Source organism: Ailuropoda melanoleuca, chromosome 9 (assembly GCF_002007445.2).
Source record: "Ailuropoda melanoleuca isolate Jingjing chromosome 9, ASM200744v2, whole genome shotgun sequence".
Lineage (NCBI taxonomy): Eukaryota > Metazoa > Chordata > Mammalia > Carnivora > Ursidae > Ailuropoda > Ailuropoda melanoleuca.
In genome coordinates, this window is record NC_048226.1 from 33436868 (window position 1) to 33453552 (window position 16685).

The 16685-nt window shown below is 39.4% G+C and overlaps 1 protein-coding gene across 6 annotated transcripts in view; it reads right to left on the minus strand.

Moving 5' to 3' along the window:
- The window catches only part of TOX (thymocyte selection associated high mobility group box), a 293124-nt gene that overhangs the window by 124428 nt on the left and 152011 nt on the right, over positions 1 to 16685 (minus strand). For all 6 annotated transcript variants that reach the window (XM_034668097.1, XM_002915712.4, XM_034668099.1 and 3 more), the window contains one exon: positions 2327 to 2569. In XM_034668097.1, coding sequence (XP_034523988.1) covers positions 2327 to 2569 — 243 coding nt within the window. The remainder of the gene's footprint in view (positions 1 to 2326; positions 2570 to 16685) is intronic.

A 16685-nucleotide genomic window follows, 5' to 3' on the forward strand; every position in this document is an offset into this window, starting at 1 on the left:
AGCCACATTCAAAGTGCTTCATAGCCAGTGAATACTGCTATTGGACAGCATGGCTAACGGAAGAGCCGTTATCACAGAACGTTCTTTTGGGCTGTGCTAAAGCCCGTCCAAAGCCTCACCAAGACTTGGATTACTTCTCGGAGTAGCTTTTTACATAACAGCATACAATGGTAGGACCAGTACTGGGGGTAGGCAAAGTGGATGTCCATCTTAAAATGTGGTCTGGGAGGTATGGAGGGAGGCTCACCAGCATATGAAAAATCCTGCTAGACATGCCTTGCCAGGAACCAGAATGGCAAATTAGAGCTTCGTCCCCATAGTTTAGACCAAACGGGGCCTCTCTGCCTTGCACAGTGTTAAAAGTTCCAAAGGAAATACCACGTTGAAGGGAAAATGCCAAAAGTCCAGTTTTTGACACTGGGTTGGGTGGGGAAAACATAAAGAAATTTGGATGAGGATAAGCTCCTGATAGGGCAAGAAGAAAGCACAGTGGAGGAGGGGCCTAGAACGTGGTACATTTCACGCTGGGACTAGGTCTGGTTCTGAGCATGCCATTTAAGGATGTAGTGGCTGCCATTTTGACAACTCTGGGGGAATCCTTGAGGCATATATGTTGAAGTTGCACACAACATATGTATGCATATATACACTCTTAACGAGTGAATGGTATATCAAGATGGTCTTGGGAATGCTAAGAAGGCAAATTATATAAAGGAAAAAGGGTTTTGAGACTTAAATTACATAACTGAATATCTCATTATCCCTTCTATGGCCCCACTCCATTCATACCATGAAAAAGCTTAGGGGACTGACTTGGTATTGTATATACTGTATGCATTCTTCTTTGCCTTCTTAGCAAACAGGTGGTGCCTATAAAGGCGTCCCCTGGATGCCTCATTGACTGTCGAACTGGTTCTAATGGCCTAGCCTCAAAGAAGAATAGACACATGACTTTTCCAGGTGACTACTTTGAAGTACAGCATGATTCAGATTTACAAATTTAGCATATTTGTTTAAAAATCTATTTCCTATTTTATGAAGCCATAGTTAATACTCTTAGGACAAATCTATACAGGTAGAATAAAAAATCAAGGCAATAGTTTTCTGCCACCATGAGTGCTGCGAACGAGTTCTCTCTTGGCCACTGAACTAGCTGTCAATTCTTAGGAGAATCTGGACAGTATCACGGCATGAGGCTCTGAGCTTCGTTCTCGAAAAGTGACTTCAGGGTTTCTTTTGACCCTCTCTCGACATTCATGATTAACAGGAAAACCTTCTGAAGTCACTCAAGTTAGAGATAGATCCCCAAAAGATTTTGATTAGTGATAATGTGAATGTTGCCTATCAGAAGCCATATAATATGAGCAAGTTAATCAATTTGTTCATTGTGAACAGGGCAGCACTGTTCAGTGACTTACCAAAGTACCAATATAGTTACATGTACTGTTAAGAGATTGAACAACGGAAACCAAAGGGTGCTAATTAAAAGTCACTGTTAACCTCAGGGAGAGTTTTATGACAAGGTAAAGAGTTCTGTCCTTGGCCATATACTGCTGAAACTATTTTTCACTACTTAAGAGATAGACAGAGAAATGATTAAGGTTTTAGATGACACACAAGCCAGAAGGAAAGATTTCATGATAAGTCAGTGTTTCTCAAACATGGGATACTTATTAAAAATACAGATCACTGGACTTCTGGGTAGAAGCTGGAAATTAAATTTTTGCTGGTTTTTCTGGACGATACACATTCCCACTAACTTTGAGAAGTACAGAACACTTGAACGTTCATGGGGACAATGGATCCAATAGACTGAAACACTTTAATGGAGATAAGTTTTGCTCACTAGAATTGTACCTCCAAAAATAAAAATGAAGGTGGTTTTCTTGCTTTCCTATCCTGTAAATTGGTGGAAAATAGGGGAGAAATCTAGTTGAATAGGAACTGCTCTTCAGAAGATGTGAGGGTCTTGTTTGTGGTGAGAAATCTGGCAGTAAATGAGAGGTGGCCCCTTTTAAGATAGTTTTTATCTGAAAGCTAGTAAGACAGTTCAACCCCATGATAGGGCCTTCAGTGTCAAATAGTGTTCAAAACTTCGGGTTAGACCTATGAGTGATCAGACAGGTAATGAATCGATTTTGCCCTGAATTCAACAGAAGACAGAAAATTACTTTAGGGATTTATGGAGAACATTCACCCTAGCTAAAAACTTATGCCTAGTTTCAGAATCCTGCGTTACTACAATGTAAAGCTTCTCCCATGAAAGTCGGCCTTACCCTCAGTATGTCCCTCACTCCCCACCACAAAATGGTAAGCAGATTCTTACCACAGAAATGGAGTTGGTAAGCAGTGCTCCGTCCTGTCCCAGCAAATTGGAGACGGTGATTTCAGGTAGGTCCATGTTTTGTGGATGAAATGGTAGCAGGCCATTATGGTTCATTGGGTGACACAGAGAGTGGTAACCAGGTTCGACTTCATTCACGTGCACCAGTGAGTGGTCGGGGAGAGAAGGAGGGGTGATTGGTGGAATGTTGAAGTCTTCACTTTCCAGGCTTGGACCAGGGTAAGACTGAAAAGACAAGGGATATTGTTGCAAATTATCATTGCCCTTCTTCTTCATCACTGTGAACAAATACACACAATCCCTTCAGATACGATTACAAGCAGCCTTATGGATTTGGGAAAGACATTTCAACCACACAGACTACCCTGCTGTCATTTCATTATTATGCATGGTAGAAAATTGCTTCAAAGGCATATCCACTCCTTGTATAAAGAGTACTTCCATTAGGCAGTTTTATTTTTCCAAGAAACTGAATTCAAACCAATTTCAAAGGTCCCATTAAAATTTTCCAGTTTTAATCTAGCTGAATGCCTTTTTCATGGGAATTGTGGGGAAGGAAGGCAATTTATAAAATTAATGTTTAATCAAACATGTTTCATAGGACTCCCTACTGCTCAGATCATGAGACATAATAGAATGAATTCCAGAAGTTCTGGGGACAATTACTTTTGAGTTTTTTTTTTTTTTAAAGATTTTTTTTTTTAAATTTATTCAACAGAGATAGAGACAGCCAGCGAGAGAGGGAACACAAGCAGGGGGAGTGGGAGAGGAAGAAGCAGGCTCACAGTGGAAGAGCCTGATGTGGGGCTCGATCCTGGGACTCTGGGATCACGCCCTGAGCCAAAGGCAGATGCCCAACCGCTGTGCCACCCAGGCGCCCCTGCTTTTGAGTTTTGAAAAGCCACATGCTCACAACTGACAAAAGAAAAATAATTAGTAAAGACGTAACTTAAGCATGTTGCATAAGTGTGGTTGCTTAGAAAGTTTGATATATGAAAAAAAATTAAACGCGACTTTTATCATGAAGATTATACCATCAAAATAAAATGAAGGTTGTTTCCTTGATTTCTGACTATTCGCATTTATTTGATTTTCCTGTAAAATCTGCTAAATGATATCGTAGTCATTTAGATTCAGTTCAGCTAATTTGAAAGGCAATATCACACTGACATTGTTATAATACTAATTTAGGAATAAAAGTCAATCAGTAAAATAAATAACAACATATGTGGGGCTTTTCCTTTTGAAAAGTAGCTTTAGATAAAAGAGGAAGGGAGGGAGCATACAAGGAAGGAAAGATTATAGGAGGACACTCTGTTTAAAATAGAAGGTGGTAAACATTGAAAATATGAGGAGGGACTGGATAATAAAATATTATTCCCAGTTAAGATCAAGGCATAGTGATATTTAGCTGTCCTTTATAAAGCAGGTGTTAGAATAAAAAGGAAACAATTTGGGTCCAGATCATTCTTGCAAGCCTATCTTTCAAATTAAGCTTGACTTCCTAGTGTTTGAGTGCATGGGTAACAGGGCTTGCTTGTCTAACAGCACAGAGCCTGCTGAAGTGTGCAAGATTTGAAATGAGCAGGCAGAAGGTAGAAGCCAAAGAAAGTAGTGTAAGGTATTCATTGGGTGTTCAGCCAGTAAGCTCCATGCTCCTGCATCCAAGCGCCCGGGGTTATTTTTTCCAGATGGCGTCTATTTGTCTAACAGAAAGAAAATCTTAGCAAGTTGCACTTGCTAAGTGTTGTACAAGTTTTGATATATTTGTTTAGGTGCTGTCAGAAGACATGATGAAATGAAGCGCTACTGGGAACATCTGGGATCGAGACCTGGTCACGTAGAGGCACGTGTGGGTTAGCGACTGGGGGTAGGTGAAGGAAAAGATTTGATTCATCTCTGCAGATCATTGTTCTTAAATATCTAAAGTTCTGCTAACAAAGCCACCAACTCTAAAAGTTCAATCATTAGATACCAAATTTTCCTGTTTATAGTTTAGATCTCTTGTCTGAAAAATACGTTCATGGTCGGTATCAGAATCCTAAGTGTGATTAAATTCTCGTTTGCTTGGTATATTTTAGACCTTGAGTCTGTAGAGGTAAACCAACAGTTCCTGGTACAAGTATTGATTTAGGAAGAAGCATAAAAGATTCAAAGTGGGGAGGTGGGAGAGAGAAGAAGAACGTGTGTTAATGCTGGTTTTGTAAAAAGCACTGCATTGAGTCCTTTGACTATGTGGTCTTCACTTAATCCTTAACAATAATCCCGTGTGTGGGGCTTTCATTATCCCGTTTTCCTGAAGAGAAAATCGAGACTCAGAATATAAGTCACTTTGACTCATCTGGTAAACAATCAGCTCAGTATATGTGATGGATGGACACATGCTGTGACATAGAAGCAGTTTAATTGCTAATATTTTATTAGATTGAATGATACAAAGTGGTCAATAGCCAATGGTTTTGGATCAACAAGAATTAATATTAGCTTTGGTATCAGGTATTTCCTTATCCCAAATTCCACCCCAATGTCTACCCCACTAAAATATTTACTCTATATGCGCACACGAATGCATAATTTGTCTTTGTGTTGACATTTCAAAGGCTGAAGTTGTCGATACATTTCTTTTAAGAAGTTAATGGTGTCTGTTTGAAACTTTCCTAAATAAGGTACAGTTAATGCCAGGGATAAAGAAGAAAGATGTTTTTAATTTTATAAATGCTACTAAGCCTCTGAAAATACTCAGGGATATTCTATCCATGGTATACCATAACTGCATGCTAGAGTTCTTCAGTAGTTAAATCTTAATGTGTGGGGTTTTAAAGAAAGGTTTAATTGGTATCACTTTACATTCAGTGATAACAATTGTACTGCAATTTAACAAAGCTACGTGGTTTATTGTCATGTAATTATGCATTAATGTTATTTAATCCATGCACTTATATACCTAAACCACAGATTCCACAACTTAACTGGTAATGGGTAGTTACGCGGATCAGGAATTTTAACAACATAAGGTTACTTAGCAGTTTCTGTTCTTTACATTAGAAGTCATGATATGGTTATTTGCCATGAGCCCATTACAGTGTAACTGATGCCATATAAAAGTATCATGATAATTGTATGAATGTCAAAATGTCACAAAACTTATAAAAACGCCAATGCCAGACTAATTAGTAATTATGTTTTTTAATGTGGAAGTGAATTAGCTAATTCCTCAATGTTGATTTCCACAACCTGACATCTTTATTTTATTTTTGGAAAACTTCAAAGGAATAAGTTTGACTTAACTATCGTAAGTTATAAATTAGAGAAAATCGCACTTTGGGGAGGAAAGTATTACAATAGGATATGATCCAGTGTTTTCCTTATTCCGCAGGAGGCTGCCTAGTTAGAATCTGCATTCAATGTCTATTGAATGGATTAGCAAATGAATCACTGAATGAATGCATAAATGAATGAATGAATGCCAAGATGACTTTTTAAAGGCATGAAATTTGTGAATATAGCATTGTTATCCAAGGGCTTGAATACACACCCTGTATTCCCAAGACTTTGCACTGGCCAGCTGACAATGCCATATATAACGTCAATCTCTCAGCGTGTCAGGAAGCCGGACACATCCTGTTAGAGATATAAAGGCTTAAGAGGCCTGAGAAAGTCTGGGGCAGGGTAGTTTGGTGTCCCTCTCTGGCTGCTGATCTGTCCCTCTGAAATGGCTTACACTTACCATTCCATAGTGACACAGAGGTCCCAGATGATTTGTAAGGGTGAGTTTGGGGTCCCTGGGTTCTCAGACGTTGTTGGAACCTAGTGCCTCCTGCAGGTAGAACATCAGCTAAGGACCCCGAGGAAGCCTCAGCTCCACATCAGGATCCCTTGGCAATAGTAGGTGTGCTGCCCCATGCCTGGCCAGCAGCAAGGGAGCATGGAGGGGAGGAGAAGGTACTCGGAGCCCAGGAACACGGACATTGGTGATGAGACCAGGGTGTGGGCAGTCAAAGAAGGCTTCTGTGAAGGCCATCTCTGGTTGACACAGTGGACCTAATTCACTTGTCTATTGACTTAAGGTCCTTTTCTGACTTGGGCTTATTTTCTTCCTTTGAGTCTCAGGAAGGCCACGAGTTTCAAGTATTTTTCATTCTCCAGCTGTTTTGGGACCAACATTCCCTTCTAAGACCTTTGCATATCCCATGAGATACAGGACTATGCCTCCCCCCGCCCCAAGCCTGAATTAGAGACCACTCAGTCAACCCCAGGTCTTCTGAGGATCTGTAGGGCTGGGTTCTAGAGTAGAATTTTGGAGAACAGGTAGGGACTTGCAAGGTGGTATCATATTCCTTATCACCCTTATCATTCCTAATACCCCTCCCGATCTCTAGATCAGCAGTCCGAGCCATACAACTTGCCTTCTCGCCAAGGAATGATAAAAGTCAATGGTGACCATCTACACAGACAGAGAAAAAGTGTTTAGGGATAGTGGCATGAAATTCAAGCCACTAATTTTAATTTTATCTTGGACCTTCACCACGTTAATGTAAGGTAAATTGGAAACAAAGAAGCATGCGAAGTGATTTGCTCTAACTCGTAGCCAGTCTGCATGATCTAAATGATTCAAAGAACTCAAAATTCTATTATTTCTACTTAACCAGGCTCTCCCTGATCTTCAGCTTCTCACTGGTCCTAGATGCAGGAGAGTCTCATCATATTGCTGGTGCTGGGATACGCCACAGGACAACTCTGCTCTAGTGCAGGGGGCTCTGTGCATCTCCATGTGACCGGGAAAACAGAAGCCAAGAGTCACGCAACGTGGGCCGGAGTGTACTGTCACAAGGCTTGGCTAATTCGGTAATACATGTGAACTTTTCAAGGCCACCAGGGGACCTTTGGAAGCATTAAAATAGTAACTTCAAAATATTATCATCCTCAAGAGAGTATTTTCATGGTTCTATATAGTAAACTCAGTGACTATTTTCAAGTCATTTTCTTAAAATCTCACCATTGGTATTTGCATATTTATCTTACAAAGTGCTTCGTTTTTCTGCGCTGAGAAGGGGACGGGTGCTTGGATGGGTCGAGAGTACTCATAATGATTCCTCCAGTGACTGATAAGAATGGCCAAGAACACGTTGGAAGGAATGAAGGCTCTGGAGTCCAGTAGACAGGAACTGCATCTAGGTGCTCTGAAGCATTTATTAGTGTGGGTTCTGCGGCAAGTTTCTGACTCTTTGTGAGCCTCAGTTTCAAAACCTGCTTCATGGGGTTCTTTTGAGCATTGAAAGCACAAAAAATAAGGTTGGTAAAAAGCCCAATGATCTATGTCTGCCGCACAGAAAGTTCTTGATAAATGACAGCTTTAGCATAGCTCTGTTTATTATTAAATGGATTTATACATGCCATGGATTGGGTCATGGCCAAGAAAACAAACAACTATAGACAGTATAGGAGGGGATTTAGCATCATTATAAAGGAATTTCGGTATATTTGCCATTGATCAGAACTCATATTGAAACAAAGTGCAGCCCCATTCATACATGATGTGTTCATTTAATTGTCCCCCCATAAAGAGCTAAGATCAAGTTTTTGCCTTTACTTTAATGGAATGAAATTGCATTTTTGAAAGGAAAGAATAAAATGATAGTGGGCAAGAATGAACTGGCGAAGGCTGCTGAAGAGCTCAGAGGATAATGACAGAAATGTGCAGAGGGTCACAACTCTGCTTTATCAGGGAACCGCGCAGTAGACCAGCAGCCCTGGCTGATGGGCTCCTGGCAGTTTGGCTCCTACTGACCTAGGGAAAATGTTGATGAACTTGTGAACCAGAATTTCAGTGTCTAAATTCGCCACAAAAGCTATGCTTTCTAACACACTGCCTTGTGTTGTAGAAAGGCTGTCTTCCCTGGGACTCTCTTGGCAAGGAGGTGAAATTGTCAATCAGATGGATTGTATTTGAGACTTGAATCAAGAGACTGTGTTACAGGAAAGTAACAGAGGATCCTTCCAATCTCCTTTGATTTGATCTCTTTGGAATCTTTTCCAGCCATTTGACTAAAGCCATTGTCCCTTCCCCCGCTGAACCTTCCCAGTACCCCCATTTGAGTGACAAAGGAAAAGAAACTTCTCACCTGGTTTCTGGAAGATCTCATTGCCCCTGTCTGTTTACATACTCACATTCCTTTTTAATCATATTGCTTAACATACTCCATGACCTGGGTATCCTGTTTACATTATTTTCTCTTTCTGCAATCCACATTTCCTTTTGCTACAGCCTGTTCTTATTTTTTATTCTTATTCAACTTTATTGCATCTGGAAGTGGGATGTTAATTAGGATGAGTTTTCTTGTGACTACAGAGAATTCATGTTTTCATACTGTTTAAATAGAGTGTTAATATATGCTGACCAGGAACAAATAATGGGAACTCTTTTCTGGACTTCGCTTTTTCTTCTCTTTTTAAAATCTAGTTTCTCCACCAAAGGGGCCTTGTCTTTGTGGATTTTTGTTCACATATTGCAATCATTATACAGAGCACTCGATCTTCGGTGACAAGAAGTCCCATAACTCAGAAGAATTCAAAAGATATCATCTTGTACATATCTTTAAATTATGGGATGGCTTCATGCAATCGTGCATACGCTGAAAATATGGCTATGGTTATAACATTGTAAAATATGTTTCTCATATAGATCTTTATTTGAAAGATAAATAAATAACACTGCCATCGCATGTATACAGAATGCCTTAATTTTTAATCTATAACATAATTCCTAAAATTTCAGGATAGAAAAATACCAATGTTTAAATGTGTTTCATCTATTATTGAAAATTCGTGTGGCATGATTCAAATAATTACATGGAAAGCAAAGCAAACTGCAGAGTTCATTAGAAAAATGATTACACAAAAAAAGAAAAATGATAAACTTCCTCTATCTGCTTTCAGAAGTTAAGACATTGCATGTAATGGTGATTTCTCTCAAAAGAGTTTAAATGGCATCAACATTATCTCCAATTTCTTTTGAGAAGACCTTCAGAAGTAGGTATTTTTCAGATTCTTTTGTCTCTGCATGAACAAGGGTTGATAGCTTGAGACTATAATGTATTACTGTGCAAAGCTTCGGTCTGTTACATAAATCATCTTAACACTCAGCAAGAATTGTCCAACAGCGCCATTGATGTGCTCTCGCCAATGATCCTGCAAACAATTTTTTTGTCTTTCTTCACGTGTTAGACAATAGCAATAAATCATCTTCATTTAAAAACACACAATGTACTAATTTTTCAAGCAACAGTTATCAAAATGCAATTTTTTGGGTAGAAAGTACAACATTTATTTTATTTGTGCTCATTAATTTCTATACCCTGTGGTAAGTAAAAGGCAACGAGCACGAGCACCTCACCTGCCATAGAAGCATTTGCTGTGTACCTACTATGTGTAAGGCGGCCTGCAAAGTGTGGCTTGAGATACAGGGAATTATAAGAGGCAGCTTGTTATAAAAGAAGTGAATTAGAAGATCAATACAAACTTAGGCTCCAATAAAGAGCATGTTTGAAGTGTCAAGTGTAAACGAAAGTGGAGTGGCTTGAAGCTGGGATGATGGAGGGATTGTTACAAACAGATTTACCCTGATAACAGGGCCTGAATATCAGACACTTCAGCCAAAATGCAATATGTGATCAAGGGAGGATCACAAAACCAGCAAATGAGCAAGTCTGGACAATGTGTCAAGGAAGTTCAACAGCAAGGTCAGGTTTTCCAAGAAAACGTCAAGGGCAAGATTGGTCCCACTGACCAAAACAAACTTTGGGGTATTGAGCCCAACAATTCCCAATGAGACTGGTTTGCATTGGGTTGTGTTTATTCATAATTAAAAACCCAGTGTGCAAAGCCTGAATGAGGCCAGAAAACAGGGTTGACTTGAGGCCACCCTGGTGAATGTCTGACATTGACTCTTCTTAGGGCCAGGATTGGTTGGTTTATTTAATTATTTGAGAGAGAGAGATTGCACAATGGGGGGGAGGGAAAGCGAGAGAGAGAATCTCAAGCAGCCTAATGTGAGGCTTGATCCCTCCACCCTGAGATCATGACCTGAGCTGGAATCAAGAGTCAGACACTTAACTGACTGAGCCACCCAGGCGCCGCTCCAAGCTGCATTTTTAAGGAACATTTTAAAACCAGGTGTTGTATGCTGTTATCCCATGGGCCTTCCCTTTGGCTAAACAAACAAACAAACAAACAAAAACCCAAAACACAAAAATTCTGGGAAATAAATAACGTACTCCCCCCATAAGCCACAACCCACACAGGAATGATTAGGAAGAGCAGATCGAGGTGCAAGAGCTACTTCTGAAACCCGAGTGGGGTCCCAAGCGTGTTCTTCTGGTAACAGGTATCATTCCATATTGAGTGCTTAAAAGTGGTGATGAAAATATTTAAATTTCATTGTTGAGCATACAACTGCATGTGCAAATGCAGCTAAAATTTTTAAAGTTTTTCAGAGGTTTTCAGTTCTCACATTGAGTTCATATACACTGAGATTCAGTTGTATGTGTTTTTGCTTTATTTTATAAGTAATTCCACAAAAATATTTATATATATATAAGAAAAGAAATCACTCTTAGTCCACCCACTCAGAAAAAAAACCCCACTATTAAAACGTGTATCTTTATCTTTCAAGAGTCTTTATAGTTCATATTTGCTATTTTGTTTTGGGTTGTTGTTTTAAAAGTCAGATGACGGAGCTCTGATTTTGAAGCTAGAAAAGCTATATGTGAATCTCAGCTGATTCTTAGTAGATGTAAGTATCTACTCCCTCTAAGCCTCAGTTTCCAAATCTGTAAAATAGGAATGACAATTGTATTCAATTCATTCAAGGTAACCAGGATTAAATAGATAAATGAAATAATATAAATAATTTGAATAAACACTGGCTCATAAGAGCAATCAATAAATGTTAGCTACATTATCATATTTTATTATTGTCATTATGCCATCATGTAATTTAATCTGATCATTGAAAATGAATCATGATTAATTTTCCATACCCATAAATATCATTTACATTATTGTTTAAATGCCTGTTCATTATATCCTGGTGTGTATGTTCTATAACTTATTCTCTTGGTTCCTCATTACCAAACTTGTAGGGTGTTTCAGATTTTTCTGTTATGAACCACATTGTGATAAATAATCTTATGCATTTTTTTCTTGGGATAATGCTCTGGAGTTCTATATTTATGATCGAATGGAATCACAGAATGCTCGCTCAAGACAAGACCTCAAAGACTATGCCTCCACGCTACAGATAAGGAAAACGAAGTCCAAAGAGTTTCAGTGATTTGCTTGTATTTCAAGAACTCTCTGGGCAGAGAGGACACCCACAGCATAACTACAGATTTATTTTTTATACATATAATAACTAAGTAAAATGCATTGGGGTTAATATACCATCTTAAAACATTTATGGTCTTTAAGCTTCTATATATTTTCTTTTTCAAAAAAAAAAAACGTGTGTTGAATTGATTTTTGCTTATGGTCAGCTTCTATTTGCTAAATCCTATGCAGGCAGCGAGTATGGACTTAAGCATTCAGCGCTGGCCTAATTTTATATGTACATATTTTATATGTACACTTAAAAATACATGTTGTATGTGTTTATGGCCATTCTTATCATTCTTGCTTGTTGCATAGAAATCAGTAAATGTTGGGTATGTAGACTCACATTCTTCATCGAGAAGCCAGATCAGTAGAGGAGGAGAACTAAACAGATGGTCTATGCTCTTGGTGTGTTCCTCCCTCAATCAAGGGGGCCAGGAAAAGGAAAGAGGGGCTCCTCTTTCTACTCACCATGCTCTCATAGGCAATTCCTACTTTTTGGACCTTTAGCCAGGAAACAATTGCAAGTGGATCCCTGAATATTTGAGAAGTATCTTGCTTCCGAAGGTCTTTGCTAGGAAGAAAGCTTACACTGAAGGGGAGCTGAAGATAGGGACATGGAAGGAAAAAAAAAAAAAGGTTGGACATTTGGAGACAGTTCCCTCAGTTTGATGAAGATTAAACTCTTGTCCTTCAGTTACCCAGAGGCAGGATCCTGGGGAAGAGTGGCAGAAGGGGTCTTCTATGGGAAGACCTCTTGTACTTTGTTTAGTTTCTGGAGGAGAGAAGGAAAGGTGTGAAGGGTGGGGAAAAGTGTACTAAACCTGGACAAGAAAAGTAGTGAGAATTCAGAGGAAAGAGGACAGTAGTGGTGGCAAAGGGGTGGGAAAGGCTGGAAACGACCGGGAGGAAGGAATCATGGCTCTGGGTAAATTAAAGAAGCAGGCACAGCACTAAACACCTTACCTTTGTACACCTTGTATGTGTGTTTGAACAAGTATGAAATATGAAACCGAAATTGGAATATGAAGTTGCTGCTTTTGTTGGTCAAAGATGGTCAAATATTCGCAATTTCATTTGGTTCAACCTAATATTTTTGAGACTATTCCCACACCCATCACAGTACTGAGCAGTTATCTGAGTCCTACCAAGCCAAGGTGGCTGAGGTTAGTCCGTCAATGTCTTGACCTTAAAGTGCTGAAATAAAATGAAGCCTAGCTGAGCAAGGATGGAATTTGACTTGGGCATGAGGTCTTCCTCAGCCGGCATCCTGGCTCTGATATTTACTAGCTTTTTGCTGTTTGGCCAATCACTTTACCTCTGTCATCTTCACTGAACTGTTGTTAAGGATTAAATGAGATAATGTATGCAAAGCTTTTGATCAGTCCCTTGCCAGACCCTGAGAGCTGCCAACTGACGGCTTTTATCACTATTATGGCTCTAATTCATTCATTACCTTGGGGAGAGGGAAGGGCTAACCGAAACTTCTAGCCAAGCAGAAGCTTCCTACCAACAACACTGTCGTCTTGACAAGCAACAAGTTTAACTGAAAGTCAGCATAAGAAATAAAACATCTCAGGAGTCACAGGCAGAGGCATCCAGGTTTCCCCGAAGGCAACCTCCCTGTGGGGCTGCCAGCCCTGCCCCACCGCTGCAGTCCCATTACCGGCCTCCGACCCCATTCCTCCAAGGGCACTCTGCTCTGAGCCTTCAGAGAATAGCAACTCACAGGAGGTTTTAACTCTCCCTGAAGGAGAGCCTTCTGAAATGCAGGCAGACCCAGTTGCAGACAGGGAAGCCTCCATTATTGGTCTCGAATTGTGACCCTCGGAGCCCCTGTGAGTTTCAGACCAGCCCTATTCCATTTGAATGTTCTTATGGTAGGACTAAGAAGTCTTTTGTTTGACTTTGCTTGCAACAGGAAACAGTGATCACAGTGTATCAATAAGTGGCAAGGAATGTATGAAGGCTATGTTGCAAGACAGTCATTGATTAATTTCAAACGATCAGGGTTATAGTGATACATTTTTATATCTAAACTGTGAAACAATACAGAGCAGGAAAAAAAAAAACACAGGAGAAAGGAAAAAAATACGGATGGACATAAAGATTAAACTGAAACCTTGTGTTTCTGGGAAGTCTAGCTGAATCTGCTCCCAAACCGAGGAACTGAAACTGCAAAGGGAAACTTGACACTTTTTAAAAGGTGTTTAGGTGGCAGATGAGGATATGAAGAAGGAGGTCTCAGGAGAGATATGGGTGGGTGGAAAAACCTCAGCTTTTCCAAGCCTCAGTGTTCTTATGCTAAAAATGGGCAAAGTCGTTTCTACTTGACATATTGGCATAATAAAATTTCATTGTTTGTTTAGAACAATCTGTACGTGTCTTGGAAATGGAGTTGGCATAGACAGATGGCATCATTCAACATATCTCTATTCTTAACTTGAAATGCCATACCTATTTTTTAGACATTCTTTAGTGACGGGTCTGCTATAGTAAGTGCCAGACAAAAAAATCTAGCGTGTTATATATTGCAAAACTTAACAGGAAGGATCATTTAGCTCTTCCTAATTGTTCATATGCTAAAGACAAAAACCTACAAAGTACAATTTCGAACAAGCCAATGGGCTGTTCTCTAAATGGATCAAATCAATTGTGGAAACCAGATAGGTGGTGTACCGGGAGTCCCAGCACCTCTTCCCAGGGCCAGAATGTCTTGGTGTCACTCGACAGTTGCCCACTGAACAAACTGTCCTCCAAATGAAGCTCAATGGTTTTGGAGAATCTGGTTTTTTACCACTAATGCTATTCCACTCAGATATTCTCATCGTTTTTATCACTGAAACGCATTTCCCTAATGCTGGAAAAAAACATACTATTAGACAATTATCGTAAAATTCTCAAGCATACTCAGCAACAAACATTCATTTTGTGAAATAAAAAATGAGTCTTATATTCACAAATCCCACAGCTTGGAAATGTATATGATACACAACATTTAACCTGTCAGCTGCCTCATTAGTGTCAATGAGTGGGAACTGGCAATCAGTGGATGGTGTGCTCTACACGTGTTTATGTTTTAAAATGTTCCCAAAATAGCTCTGCTAGAGAGGTTGATATAAAACACTTCCACTGGACAAATGAATTTCAGTTTAAATCTTACAATCTGCTCAAAGTTTTTTGGAGGCATCCATGTTTCTCATTAACTGATCCTTTATAGCTAACAGAGTCAATACCCCACTAATAATAATGATGATGATGAAGACTGGGTGGATAAAAAGTCATCTAAATTTCAATCCTACCAATATGTAAATGATCACGAAAATATACAGAGAGACTGATGTGTGTTTGACTACCATGAGCTCTAAGATCTCTATTTGTATGGCTCCCGTGTTCAGAATCCATACAGCTATTAAGACATTTTTATAAACTGTAAGAAATATGTGAGCTATTTCAAGATATAATCCTGAAAAACAGACTTCCACGTAAGAAGCCAATTTAGGAAGAAAACAACATAAACAATAGTAACTTGTGTGCCCAAGTGAAGCATCTTTTTAATTTTGAGTAATGAAGATGTCAAGCCAAATGCTAGAGTAGTTTAACTTAATTAGGTGGCCTATTTTTCCAGGCATCCTTTCATTTCCCATTGAAAACTCAGCTTGCATGCAAGGCAACAAGAGCAATTTTGTCTGTAATGAATACCTCCGGGACTGCGCAAAGTAATCATTTGAATGTTGCGCTGAAGACTGGTTTGAGTAACTAGTTTGGGCTTGTTAAGATGCCAGACTTTGTCGGACTAACTAGATGACTCAAAGCGTGATGTCTTTGCCATTTTATTGGGTCAATGGTCAAAAAGTCAAGTTGACTTTACTCCTGAAATTTCTGCCAAAAGGAACCAATCTAAAAGTAATTGGTCTAATTTATAGTTCAAATTTATGTCACAATCATGGAAATTTTATGGCCCATAGTCAAGAGATTTTTTTCCCCCTCAGAAATGCTCTTTACAATATTAGGCTTTCTAGGCCCTTTTTTCATACCTCATTTACACTCTAACCTAGAGAATTTTCTCATTAGAAAAACATGTACTTAAAAATATATAGCTTCTAATAGGTTTGCAGATCTCAAAACATTGTAATTATAACAGTAGATTAAAGAAATCATGTACAAAGAGGAACTTGGAGAGTCCTATTGGTTCCACTGATACTGTATTGCTTATGACAAATAGCAATACAATAATTCTTGTAGGAATAACTGCCTATTAGGATCTAGTTTATCATCACATTCATTCTTTCAGTCTTGCACTTGAAATGATCCTCTGAGGAGACGGGAGGGCTGGCTCCTTTTGTTAATGTGTCGAGATATCGGCCCCCAGGTGGAGAGAAGCTACTGCAGTGAAATGGGCAGAGCCAGGTTTGCTAAATGGCTGCAGTGCCAGCAGGACTGAAAGTCTTCAGAAACAGAAGACCCAAGAGTTAATGTGACTTTAAAAAATGTACACAAAATATTTTAACTACTTACTCATCTCTCCACAAATAATATTACATACTTCTGATGTCAGACACTCCAGGCACAGGAGATCCAGGGAGGCACAAGGGTAAGTCCTGTCTTCAAGAGTTCACAATCAGGTGGGCAAGGCAAGGAAATGGGTACCAACTCTAAGATGCTAACATGCCACAGAGGGGCATATATATACATTGATAACTCCAGCTTCAACTGGAAAGGCCTGGAGGTGTGTAAGGAGGGAAGAGACATGCATCGTTTGGCCACAGGGAGAGGAGAAATGGAAAGGAGGAAGCGAGGTGAGATGAGAGAAATTAATGAGAAACTGTGAGCCTGGGACTTAGGCAATAATCATGTAGAAGGAGAGAGGAGACAGATTCAAAAGTTGTGCCAAGAAAGTAGAATCAACACTATCTAACTAATTACAACACTAACTCAGGGCCGAGTGATAAGGGAGACTGTTGAAGTCTCT